Genomic DNA, 13,928 nt, shown 5'->3' with positions numbered 1-13,928 from the left:
ATGAGTTACACCTCTTGTATAAATGAGTCTGCGATATCACCATTGGTGGAAGTGGGCACTAACTCCCAGTCAACAACAGTAACCATTCCCAAAAAGCTTCGTCCCACAGCATGTACAACAATCTGTCGCGTTATTTCAAATTGGGAGTGGTACCCCTTTCACGAATTTCTCTGAGATATCATCTCATGTGGACGCGGACATTAATCCCCTGTCAGCAGCAACAACCTTTCACAAAAAGCTTCGTCCAACAGTAAAGTTTCGTTAATGAAAAGGGGTCATTTTGACGTTACATCAGTCAATCGTGATAATGTTAATTGCAGTTATACCCCAAGCAAAAAGACCCCTTTACAAGTTAATACTATCACAAACACACAGTCAGTTCTTATTTACAAATCATGGGTCATCTTCCGATAAGATACACGCCTTGAAAAATCCAATCCAAATCACGTGGCACATTGTTCGGCTGATTTCGCTATCAAATTAAAAGATGTCACTCAAAGCAGAAACCAAATCAACCATTGTCCGCCATAAACAGGACTATTCTCTCTTGTATAGTGAAATATTGGCAACTCAAAATGTTCTGCTAATCAAAATATCTATTATTAAGCAACGTTACAAACGAAAAGCTTAAATTTTCCATGGAGTTCGTTATTCATATCCCCCAAACAGAACACTTACGCCTCCCATCTTCGCAGCGGTACTGCTTACTTCATTTCACTCAACCAAAAATCAACGCCAATCGCATCGTCCCAATCCAGGATACCCGCTAAAAATACACACGATAGCTCATCACCACCTTCACAAATAATATTACAATAGTTCTTGGTAAGGTTTAGAGACAAATTATTCAAACAAAAAATATGTTCTTAAATAAAACACCAAGGAAATACTGGATAATCGGTGCGGGATCTATACCCGGATGTATGTAATTCACGATCTCAAGTCGAAGTTGGATCGGATCCGTTTAAGTTGTTGAAATTGACATCCCAATTATCAGCGTGAGAAGCTCCAGTAAAAGTGGCGATGGCGCCAAACTGACCAACGATGTTCTTCAATAGTTCGGGGGTGTGGCCACCAAATCTATCCTGTCCATAGCCGGTTAGTGAAAAGAGTCTTCGGATAATGGGTTTTGTCATGGATCCATTGTCTGGCAGTAGAACACGTGTCTTGGAAAGATGGTTGAACGATACCTGAAAATATATAAACGAACAACGTCAATATAACATGATTCTGTAATCATATGCCATGTAGTGTATTAAGAGTACAATTTTGCCTGGACAGTGGCGCTACAGCCTACACTTCACACTTAATCTAAATTTATATAAAACGTTTAGATATGTCAGCTATTAGGGCGGACCATTACCATATTTGAGTAAACAGATTATGACGCCATTGGCCGAATTTAATCTGCAAGGCACCGTATTGTCACACAGTTGTAGCTAACGACTTCAATCCATTAAACAGAAGCACAATTTAGAGAATCTAAATAACCTCTATAGTACATGTATATATAAAGTCCAGCCAATGGTACACACGTTGCCCTCCGTTTTTCATCATTTCTGATGGACTAGACACTTTTCATTGTCTTTCCCCCCCCCCCCCCCACGCCCTTCCTGCAGTACCACAGGCTAGAAAATCCCTCGGAACTTTCTGGGGTCCTCCTCGCCGAGTCGTCGTGGCTCACGAAGAATGGTGTTATAAACGGATTTCCGGTGTATATAGGTATTGGCTGGGTAATGCAGGGGAAAACGAAAACGTGTGTAACACGAAAAGCGGTGTTTTAACGCGTGTATCGCTTGGACCATGAAAAGGTAAACGTTTTAACATGAGAACAAAATATGAAGCTCCAATTCGGAACGCAATGTATAACACAGAAATTAACCCGTGGAGCTGATATAAGAAGAAAAAAACCCCAAAAAAAACCCAATACACAAATGTTCAACTTTCTATGCGCGTAGGCGCAATTTATCACAAAGAGCAGAAGAACGCGTTACGTAACTAAATACAAAACCACACTAATGGATTACAACATTTATCTAGATTAAATTTATTGACTTAGTTGATAAAAAGATAACCGTGAAATATCAAATAAAAGTTTATTTTTAGACAATTTCAAAGTGACAGGTCATTTTAAAAATCTTAATGTCTCAAATATATCAGATCCTGTCTTACAAACACTGACACGGTGGAAAGAGAGAGAGAGAAATGGGGTTTAACGTCCACTCGAAACAAACCAGGTCATTTCGGGACTAACATATGGTTAATTTACATTTTAATAATTCGCTGGCACGTTGGGATATTTAGCAGTGGGAGGAAACCAGAGGATCTGGAGAAAACCCACAAGATTGGATAGACCACTCGACCACCTACCCCCCAGCCAACATAAAATATACAGCCATGCACCTAAAGAACGTCTACCAGTTTGAGAGAGAGAGTCCCCTAGGCTGGTTAGGCGATCGGACGCCACGTCTTACATAACGCACATGCACGAGAACGATACCACGCCCAACTATATTCAATGAGAGCCCCTTTTTTTGTTTTGTTTTTCGCTGATCTCTGTTTAACGAGGTTAAACATGTTGCATAAAGACTGTCATTACGATATTATCTATGGACATTTATATATTAACGCTATAAATAGATTCGATTAAAATCTGTTTTATCATCTTATTTCTACTAATAGCTTTTATTATGGATCAGGGCCATTTCACGCGCGGGGATTTGGGTGGACGCGAGGTCCAACTAGTGCGCTTTAAATAACGGTATGTCGTCATAGAGTCAGAACCACGCGGTGCTGTTCTCGGGCTTGTTCTGGACAACGAGTAGAGTCGTCTAGTCTCGTGGCTTTTCTCTGGGACTTAACCCCGCTTTCCATGTACGCGTTTTCGCGGCGTTTCTGTGTGCGTTTTAGCCGGTTACTTGGAAACAGCTCTATTTCATTTGCATTAAACTGACTTTTTCGCCGGAGAAACGCGCACGCAAATGATGCAACAATGCGCAAATGGAAAACGGGTCTTACATGTGCGATTTCTAGCCACTGCTTAAGGCTCCAACGAGATAAACCCCGTCCTCTTCCTCGCTGTCGCCTTAACGGTGATTAGACATCAACGGGCCCGCAACACTTTTATAATGGCATTTTTGTCCATTGGGGATGAGGTAATGCGCCTACCTCTTCAACGCAATTAACCATAAATCTACAGATCTTTATTCGCATCGGGTTTTATTGACAAAGCTCTTATTACGCAACGGCAAGCAGATGATGCAATTTCATCCTTTATGAGTCACAGAAAATACAAACTGACATCTCTCTTATCAAAGAAAATCAAAAACAATCATTGGCATATTATTTCTCTTTCTGATTCCTGATAACTGTTTTAGCGAAAGGATCTATTTCCTTTGATTAAATCTAACAATTTGACTAATATAGCATTTATTTTGATTTCTCGAGTCAAAGTAAATTTAGACTGAGTGGGATCAAATACCATCTTGTTTATGTGGGCGTGCGGTTTGCCATATAAACATCATGGCGGTCATCTTCACAATGTCATGTGATCCACTATGGATCAGTGAGTATGGAGCCTGTTCACCAACGAGAGAGAGAGAGAGAGAGAGAGAGGGAGAGAAATGGGGTTTTACGTCCACTCGACACAAACTATGTCATTTCGGGACTAACATAATATGGTTTAATTTTGTTTCAATAATTCGCTTGCGCGTAGGGCGTCTTTAGCCGTGGGAAGAAACCGTAGGACCCGGAGAAAACCTACGAGGTTGGACAGGCGACCCTACTCCTTGTCACGTACAACCGGGGATTCGAAACCACGCCAGTTGACTGAATGACAGGCCTTATGATACAGCACGCGCGTGCTAACCATTCGACCATCCAACCCCCCAGGTCACCAACGATCTCTGTGTGGAGGCGACAAGGTTTATGGGGGATTTTCCAGATTGTTTTTTACTTGACAGTGGTGCAGCACCGAGATCATGGTAGGGAAATGAATCTGGTATAAACTCCTTGCAGTAGCCAACATCCAAAAGTTGCCATTCGATTGTGAACAGGCGAAAACGCCACTGCCCGGGCAAAAAATTTCCCTCGTCGCACAAATTGGCTGGTTGGTGCAGAAAATTAAAACGTTAAAACAGCATTTCATTTTACCGTGTCTCCTAAATTAGTTGATCTTATGTTATATTAGAAGGGGAGAGAGAGAGAGAGAGAGAGAGAGAGAGAGACTAACATATGGTTCAATTTTATTTCCATAATTCGCTTGCGCGTAGGGGTCTTTAGCAGTGGGAGGAAACCGGATAATTATATTAGAAGGAAAAACAGTCTTCAATATTCTGCTATTAAGAATTCAGCCAAGATCGTATTACGCTGGCGACGTTTTTTAATCAAAGAGTCGGGAATCTGATCCAATCTTCTGATTTAATTTGAATAGTATGTGGTAAAGTGTATCCATAAACAATCGTTAGAGACATCTAACTCCAGCATTTAGACATTCGTTTTATTTAAAGTAGCAATATTGTTGGTAATTTATATAAAAACTACTAAGTTGAATCTGTATCTTAAGTAGCAAAATTGTTAGTAATTTATAACAAGCGGTTGCCATGCAAGATACGCCCACGTTTTCCAAGCGATGGACAGAGAATCTAACAAAAAAGGCGATTTTTTTTATACAACCAGGGGCCATAATCTATAAACAACCTGCTTCGTTTCGATTTTCACGAAATGCGAACGCAACCATCTTTATGTTGTAACGGTGATAAATCGGATAAAACGTGACCTCTAGAGTGTTTTCCACAAGCTAAAAACGTGATTTTTCGTACAATCAGGGGCCATAATCCATGAAGTTCGGGTCTGATATATATGCGCAAATATCGAAAGAAACCAAGATCGTTTGAAGATAAACCTATGTTTCAAGTTTCATCAAAATCGGATACAAATTATGGACGGACGGACGTCGGACATACAGGGGCGACGACAATATACGTCCACGTGAAAAGGGGGGCGTATAAAACCAACCACGTGGAATCAAAAACTACTATGTAATGATCATTTGTCCATCTGATTAAAATACAGATCTATATTTTTTTTTTTTTTCTTTTTTTTTTTTTTTTTATACTTTCGATGGCTTACACTACCTGAAGATATGAACCGTTGTACTGTGTGATCCTGAATAAAAATATTGTTTTAAAAAAATCACTGTTTATGGAAAATATCTTGGATCTAGAAACACAAATATTTGCAAATAGTTTCTTATTGGTGTATTGTAATTAAAATTTGGCGAACAATTTTGTGTAAATTCTTAACTTAGGTCTGCGAATGCTTTGTGAACATGGGGTCCGGTCATGATAAACATTAATTCCAAGTCGGAATCGAATCACTCTTTGTTTCCTTGGTTTCTAAGTAACCAGACCATGTATTTTGATTTGTCTAATTTCCTGGTTTCACAAAAATAAAAGAACCAAATGGATTAATTGATTTTGTCTAATGGAAATCTCATTAAACTCACTCATGTAAGGTGCCGCCTGAACTAGAATTGTGTAAAATAAAATAGGAATGATTCGTTTGAAGACGGTAACTTATTTCCTTTCGTGACTTCTGTTTTAGCCTGATCACTCTATCGATGTTTTCACTAATGCTTAAAGTAGTTAAGTCTCTAACTCAATATCATTCAAAGTCTTCTAAATTGAAAATATTTGGGACATAGAAATTGACGCAAATGGGTCGCAACGCATATAATAATAAAATATGAATGTATATAAACTGATTTACATTCAATAGTTTCCATTTTTACTCTAATTCAAATCAGTTATGTTCAGCGAAATACGCCAAAAGTCTCAATCGTTTCTGTTTCACTGTAAATTCTAATCAGTTATGTTCGGATAAATACGCCAGACGTCTCAATCGAATAGCAATCTCTAGCGTCTGGTTATTCCAGTCTACACCGATAGTATTTAATTATTGCGCATGCTCTCCAGATACGAATATGTCGTCACCATTTGACATGACTTGTGGAATATGTCTAGCTTCGTTCTTCGAGTTCCTTGTTACAAATGGCGCTGAAACGTATTATCGTGTACCAATGGTAAAATATTTAGTCCAGCTTTTCCCGGTAAGATAAAAACATCAATGTTGATTTAAATTGACAAATAATTGGTGTTTTCAACGTCGAAGACTTTGGATGATATTGAGTTAGAGGTTTAGCTACTTTAAGTAATTTCCTTTCGTGACTTCACTGTTTCAGCCTGATCGATCTATCGATGTTTTCAATTATGCTTAATGTCTTATGACATTTGAAATTCATAATTTAGCGTCGGTTCGCAGGTTTTGAAGGTTACCCAGTCTCGGTGCGTACATTGGTGGTAATGAAGCCAATTATAATGGCGAGGGATGGATTGTTTTTTTTTCTCTTTTCAGCAAACCCCAAAATACCAGACACGTTATCTTAAATTAATGTCGAAGTTATTAGAAAATAGCACATATTTTAAGTTGACGTGCGAAATTAGAAAGTTACATTTGAAATTATATACGATGGGTTTTAATAACAAAAGAAAAAAAAAAGGGGGAGACATATTAGATTAAATTAAATTACAGTAAAATTTGAATATGGAATATAGTTTTGTTAAAACAAAAAATACCAGACTTATTAATTTAACATTGTGCAAAATTTGAAAATGGAATATATAACATCCCGGTAATTTGATGTCATTTTCATACTGGGGATTCCAGTGGTCAGGGAACTGGAATCTCAACGGGAATGTGCCGGGTTCGATTCCTGACGTGGGCCGAGAGGAATCACGAGATTACTGAAGCTCAGTACTTACTTGTGAGAGGTAGTGCTAGCGGGCCTGACAAGTGTGCTGTGCGTAGTCGTTCGGATGGTGCAAAAAACCCAAACAAACCCGAGGCCTAAGTAAGTACTGGCTTAATTAATCTGGCGAAATTCCCGGGTTCGAATCCCGGCGTGGATCGAATAGAATCTCGTGATTTTTCAAGCCCAATGCTTGATTAATCTCGTGGAAGTCCCGGGTTCGAATCCCAACGTGGATCGAATAGAATCGTGAGATTAATCAAGCCCAGTACTTACTTGTAATAGGTAGTGCCCATGGGTCCGACAAGTGTGTTGTGTAGTCGTTCGGATGGGTCAAAAAACGAGACCCACCCGTTTTTACATTGACGTGCACGTAAATGAACTATTAAAAGTTGGATGAAGAGTAAGCGGAAACGCCACTGTTTGAGAAAAAGTCGGATCATTGCATATGTGACCATAGAAATCATCACCATATGTTAGTCTCAAAATACCACAAGTATTGTGTTGATGAGACGTTACACTTTATTCCTTTCCTTTCCAAATATTAAGTCAAAAAGCTTTTTCATTTGAAATATAAAGGAAACCATGATTGGAGGAATTTAATTCATTGTAGGTGACAAGGAGTAGGGTAGCCTGACCAACCTCGTGGGTTTTCTCCGGGTCCTTCGGTTTCTTCCCACCGCTAAAGCCTCCTATGTTAGTCCCGAAATGACCTAGCTTGTGTCGAGTGGACGTTAAACCCAATTTCTCTTTCTCTCCCCCCCCCCCGCCATCTCTCGTAATTATCCTAGTTAGCGCAAAAAAAGTAAAACGTTATACTCCATTTCAGCTCCGATAATCTCCGGCTTTCACTTACCATGACGATCTGTTCCAACTCTACTGGATCACTGACTCGGATATCCCAAGTAATAGGGTGATAGTTGACTAGAACCAATACTTTAGGCTGCGACGATGATCCGGAGATGTTCACCATCGTCGAAGCTGCTCGGTGATTTCCAAAGATGCTGAGTACGTGAATTTTGGATTGCCTCACCTGGGCACTCTTACAGGCAAATAGTTTCTGCTGTTTGCCGTTGATCTTTGCCACTGCCACAGACGGGGTGTTGACCATCATGTTACAGTCCTCCACGTGAGCTGTAAGAAAAATACAAACGTTTTTGTTAAAGTCATGAGCGTGATTTGAGCGACATAGGAATCCCTTGCAAACTATAATATTGTAAATGGTTAAATTCTGTTCAGGTATGATGAACTGAAAATTCCATCGTTCTATGCTGCTCTCTCTCTCTCTCTGTAGTTTTCAGCGAAATCTAATTTATGGGCCTGATTTTAATCCACTTTCAATTGAATCCAAGTCGGGAGAATATCTAATCCTACTGTCTCTATGTATCTAACGTATGTTGCTTTGAACAATGTATAGTGCTTTGAAAAATGTATGTTGCTTTGAACAATGTATGATGTGTTGAACAACCTATTGCCTATGACGCTTTGAAAAATGTATGATACTTTGAACAATGTTTAATGCGTTGAACAACCTATGCTTTGAAATATGATGTTTTGAACAACCTATGATGCTTTGAAAAATGTATGATACTTTGAACAACGTTTAATGCGTTGAACAAGGTATGATGCTTTGAAATATGATGTTTTGAACAAGGTATGATGTTTTGAACAATATATGATGTTTTAAACAATGTATGGTGTTTTAAACATTGTAAGATGTTTTAAACAATGATCATGTGCACAGGGCATTGGGAAACCATGTAGTCATCGAAGGTGTTTTAAAGTCACCAAGGATGCAGTTACTTTAAATTTCAAACAGGACTACAAACTTACGTAAGCATGTCAAAGGATCGTAATTTGGTCCTTTACAGTGACAGAAACCTTGATCACAAACAGCTTTAAATCGGAAGGCAGCATACGCCCAGCATTCATTAATGCAGGGCGTTCTAGTTACATAGGCTGGATAAACTTCTAAAATAAACAAAATCATAAACTTATTAAATTGTCAAAGATATAAAATGTATTAATGTGCTGAGTAGTTAGGCCTTTAAAAAACTTAACGTCTGACAGCGACTCTATTTCACGAATCCATTTCAGTGAAATGAAATGGGGTTTAACGTCGTACTTTGCTGCATTAACCGGGATCACGAAGACGAGCCAGGACTGTGGCACTTCCACCTACTCTTGCAACTGTCAAGTGGTTTTTTTTTTACGCGGTTTAGCGTTACACCGCCCATCACCACTGACAAGGACAAACTAGGCTGAAACATCCCGAGGACCCTTTCTCAGCCATCACCAGAATTAAATCCGGGACCTACTTGTTTGTTGCCCAGCGTCATACACATTGAGCCACGGTGGCTCTATTTCAGAGACGTTTTGGTTGATGGATGACGTCAAAATTAATCCGCCTATCAAAGTTGTGAAATCGTGATAAACAAGGACTGGCCTTTGTAACACCTGATACGAATTCTCAGTTAACAAACAACAGTGTTCTGTATACGGAGGAGCGCGGGGGCCATGTGCATGAGGCGCTGGCTTGGTAACCTTGATGTCTCGGGGTTCGATTCTAGTGTTGGCTGAGAGAGCCCGTGTACACATTGGCATGCACATAAAAAAAACTATTTCATTTCTATATACGGAAATGTCAGATCACGAATGACCAGTGCTAAACATTGAAGCATGCAAATATATCTTTTAAAATTTCTGAGAAACATCTTCTTAGCCAACAAACTGGTTCAACAACAACTCTTATAAACGAGTTGCATATTTTTTTTGGGGGAAGAAAAACATATTTTCTTAAACAGACAATTGCGTGGAGATCACGGACGTATGGTGCTAATCAACTTGTCAAACTGTTCATAACTTGACAGTCCGTTTGACAACTAGCTATTTATCTCGTGTTCTGTCTCCAATCCAGGATGTTCCATGTCAGGAGAAAACCGGAATATATCTAATAGTCTTGACAGGTTCAGGAGGTTAACATGAACAAACTGGCTCAAGTCAGGCTAGGATGTCAAACAGAGAATATTATTGAATGAAATAAACACTTGTCAAATGTATGACATGCATCTGTTTACAATTGCATGGAGTCATTTTGTCAAACAATTATGGAGAACAAATAAACCCAAGTATCCTAAAGATAAATGGACACGGCTGTCAAGGTGCCTTTTACCTGTACATGCGACCTCGATTTTTTCGTAGCGATTGTTGGCGAGATTGTATGTTAGGTTTAAGAATTTAGGGGAGAGGATAAGTCTCCACATAAGCACTGTCCTAGGATGATGAAAATTTGGTTAGGGTTGGGATTAGCGCGCTAGCCCGGTTTACATCTCGTGACCTATGACGGAAAATTGAGCTGGCCTTATCATTTAGCACTAACCGGCACTGCACTATTGACAAGGGAGGACACAGGCCAACACCGGGACGTCCTGATTATTGAGCCAACGCCTTAATCACTGGCTCTGTCCCTTACTCACTGGATCACCGTGATCCACTGGCACTGTCCATTACTCACTGGATCACCGTGATCCACTGGCACTGTCCCTACTCACTGGATCACCGTGATCCACTGTCTGTCTATTACTCACTGGATCACCGTGATCCACTGGCACCGTCCATTACTCACTGGATCACCGTGATCCACTGGCACTGTCCCTACTCACTGGGCCACTGTGATCCACTGGCTCTGTCCATTACTCACTGGATCACCGTGATCCACTGGCACTGTCCATTACTCACTGGATCACCGTGATCCACTGGTACTGTCCCTACTCACTGGGCCACTGTGATTCACTGGCTCTGTTCCTTACTCCTGGGCCACCGTGATCCACTGGCTCTGTCCCTACTCACTGGATCACCGTGATCCACTGGCACTGTCCCTTACTCACTGGATCACTGTGATTCACTGGCTCTGTCCCTACTCACTGGGCCACACTGGCACTGTCCTTACTCGTAGGCAAAGGGACAATTTAAACATGTCAGCGGTACAGGATGTGTGTGTATTTGGGGGGGGGGGGCTCACAAAGAAACGAACCCCATGTACACACTGACGTACAGTTGTATTTCGAGGAAATGAAGACTGACACAGTTGTGCGGACAAAATATCTCTCACAACAAACTGTCAGATCTTCATCCATATTTCATTTCATTTCTTATCGCATCTTTGTCAATGTTATTATATAAGGCTTGACAAGTGACTTTGTCGATTTTCCCTGTCGCGAGGTGTTTTTATGACGTCCTGGTCATAGCACAAAAATATCAATGGATGACAAATTGACAAACAGAAGTTATCTGGCTTTGTAACCATAGATCTGTACGCCATTATGATACGTGCTTGATTTATTAAATAAGCTATTGCTTTTTGGACCAAGAACTGATCTGCAAGCGTTAATTTTTCTTGAGGCTAAGCTCTTCGACAAAAAGGCATAGGCTCCACCAATTTAAGTACGCTTGACGTGACACTGCATGGGCAGTCACGTTCAAAGGAAATTGCGCATCAACTTAAGGACTTTGATATTTGATATGACGTCACAATTCCCAGATGGTCCATACATGCATATTTGACTTACCGTTCTTATATCCGCCATCTTTTAAAGATTGTTGTATTTTAATGTCGGTTATGGTAGAGTTGTGTTTAGGCTTAGCTGTCAATCTCTGTTCAAATATAAAAAACAACAACAAATGTATATATAGTTTGGACAGTAGCCGACTAGTTCTTACCATCGGAGCATCAATCACTGACTAGGTCGGTTCATTAATCATTAATTGTCTTTCGGCAGTATTTTCATCAACCCTATTGGCCCATATATTTCCCAGCGTTCACAGCCCATCAGATATTTTCCAAATGCCTATATGGACAGTCGGCCCATGATTTGTTGTCAATTACGCATTTAGGTAACAATTTATGTAATTAATGTAGGTTGGCTGTGGTTAGTGGAGCCACCAAGATGGCCGAGAGTCTGTTCAGCCTTGCATCCCACTGGAACTCAATTTGGAATACCGCCATAACTCAACTGCAAACTGTTGGCTTTTTTAAAGACAACACCATCAATACATATGCCTCACAGAAATGTTTTTAGGGGGCTGAAGATAATAGTGTCAAATAAAAGTAAGATTAAAGGGTCGAACAGATGAACCAATTACCCTGATGGGAATATACCTTTAACCTTTAAATAGCAAGCGAATGTGACGTACCTGTAGGATAGAAGCATCAGAGGTGGTTTGTTTAAATCCAACTATAACAGATACAGCTAATAATATCACCGACACAGTAAACAACGACAACGTCAGTATGACGTATTTCAACCTGTTCTTATTCGTCATCATCGTGACGTAAGTGTCCATGTGTTTCTCAGAAGCTGGTAACAGTGATCGCATGTTTGATGGTAGTGGTTCGGCTGTTATCGTATAAACATCATAATTCTCCTCAACCTTCTTGTCGGTATACTGAAATGGAAATAATATCACGTTAATACAGCATGTCCCGAAAAAACAACTTTTTTTTACTGTGCAGTAGACAGAACTGAACTGCCGTCAGGGGTGGAAAGCTACCCAGCCCCATCTCCCTCCACCATCCTCCTTCTTGACAGGTACACCGAAATGGAAATACAATCACGTTAATACAGTCTATTCTTTAGACCAGAAGTGCCGGTCCCCATAAAGTGCCGTCCGGGGTGGACCGTTACACAGGCCTCACACACGTACCTCCGACGACATTTTGGCTACAAAACTGGTAGTATCATGTATTCGTTAAGTAAAGAGTATGTCTTGTCACCTGCAATACAATCACTTATATATATTAACTATATTGGTGTTCATTTACATCAAAATACAAAACAAGAAAATGAAATTCGATTTTCCCCTCAAGGCCACGCATAAAAATAGGCATCAAACGCCTACTTTAACCATATAATTAAATTGTGTTGTTTATTTTTGTTTTGTTTTTAAATATATAGATAAAAGTCGATTTTCTACTCAAGGCTAAGTATAAATATTTTCACCACGCTCTATGCCGTGTAAACGGCATTTAGTAATTGAACACATTAAAAACAAACACAACAGTCGTATGGAAAGTAAATAATTGGAGCTACGTTCTTATGCTGGCTTCCCACTGTCGTGTAATGCGGTACAGTAAGATTGTCCCTATTGCGTCTACGATCTGTTACGTGCAGATACGTTCGGATACGTTTCGATACGATCACCACGATTGCTACGACTGAACACAATATATGATAAGACCTGATAGGATCACCACGATTACTCCACGAATAAAACCACGACTTCAATCGTAGCACGAATCGTGATAGTGGGGAATCTAGCATAAGGCAAACAATTACTGTACTTTAATTTAATCGAGGCTACACTTGGAAACGACAATCGAGTCATTGTAGAAACGTAGCCCCGATTAAAATACAGTAATTACTCTCCATAGAACTGTTGTGTTTATCCGTCCCTATCCATGGAGTCCAGATTATCGGATTATCTCTCAAATCTTCGTATTCTCCACAGACGCTATACGTATCCAATACACGATGACTAAATTCATAGATCAACTAAACACGACTCGGGGCAATCCAAAATATAGTTTCAGAATGGGCAGCGTTGCCTTTCCTATAAGTTTTTATTTTTCTTTGTGTTTTTTATGATGCACCCATTTTCATTCATTGGTCTAAGAGTTAAAAATTCAAGGCACAGATCTATTCTACCAGCCAATCAAAACATCACGGCATCCTTAAAAAATATGTTCTATGTTCTTTCAGACTTTTCACCCCAATCGCTTACACCACACAAAAGATGGTCACTTGGCACGTAGTTATATCGGGAAACGTTTTAATTTAGTGAAATGAAATAGTGTTTTACATTTCGTCATTTTGTCTCTGTTCTGACGTCTACGGCAGTGCCTTGAAGATCAACAGACTAACATAACACAATTATGTATGTAAGGATACTTGTCGAAACGGCGTACTTATATAAATAGTTAGTTTAACTTTAAACTTTACCCTGATAAAGTGTTTCTCAATCGCTAAATGTCACTTCAAGATTTCCAATTAAAGATCGCCAAATCGCCATTTTTTAAGCATGTTCACGTCACGAGAAACAATATGTAGATTTACTGTCACTT

The 13,928-nt window shown here is 39.8% G+C and overlaps 1 protein-coding gene across 1 annotated transcript in view; it reads right to left on the bottom strand.

Moving 5' to 3' along the window:
* Positions 1-289: 289 nt before the first annotated feature.
* LOC126827566 (uncharacterized) overlaps positions 290-13,928 on the bottom strand; it is a 41,965-nt gene continuing 28,326 nt past the window's right edge. Inside the window, exons 2-6 of the mRNA XM_050557047.2 lie at positions 12,002-12,253; positions 11,377-11,461; positions 8,642-8,779; positions 7,665-7,942; positions 290-1,190 (exon numbers count right to left, since the gene is read on the bottom strand). Of these exons, the coding sequence (XP_050413004.1) occupies positions 939-1,190; positions 7,665-7,942; positions 8,642-8,779; positions 11,377-11,461; positions 12,002-12,253 (1,005 nt within the window). The 3' untranslated portion in view covers positions 290-938. The remainder of the gene's footprint in view (positions 1,191-7,664; positions 7,943-8,641; positions 8,780-11,376; positions 11,462-12,001; positions 12,254-13,928) is intronic.

This window comes from Patella vulgata, chromosome 7 (assembly GCF_932274485.2).
Source record: "Patella vulgata chromosome 7, xgPatVulg1.2, whole genome shotgun sequence".
Taxonomy (NCBI): Eukaryota; Metazoa; Mollusca; class Gastropoda; family Patellidae; genus Patella; species Patella vulgata.
The sequence above is the reverse complement of the archived record's forward strand: the minus strand, read 5'-3'. Positions and strand labels throughout refer to the sequence as shown.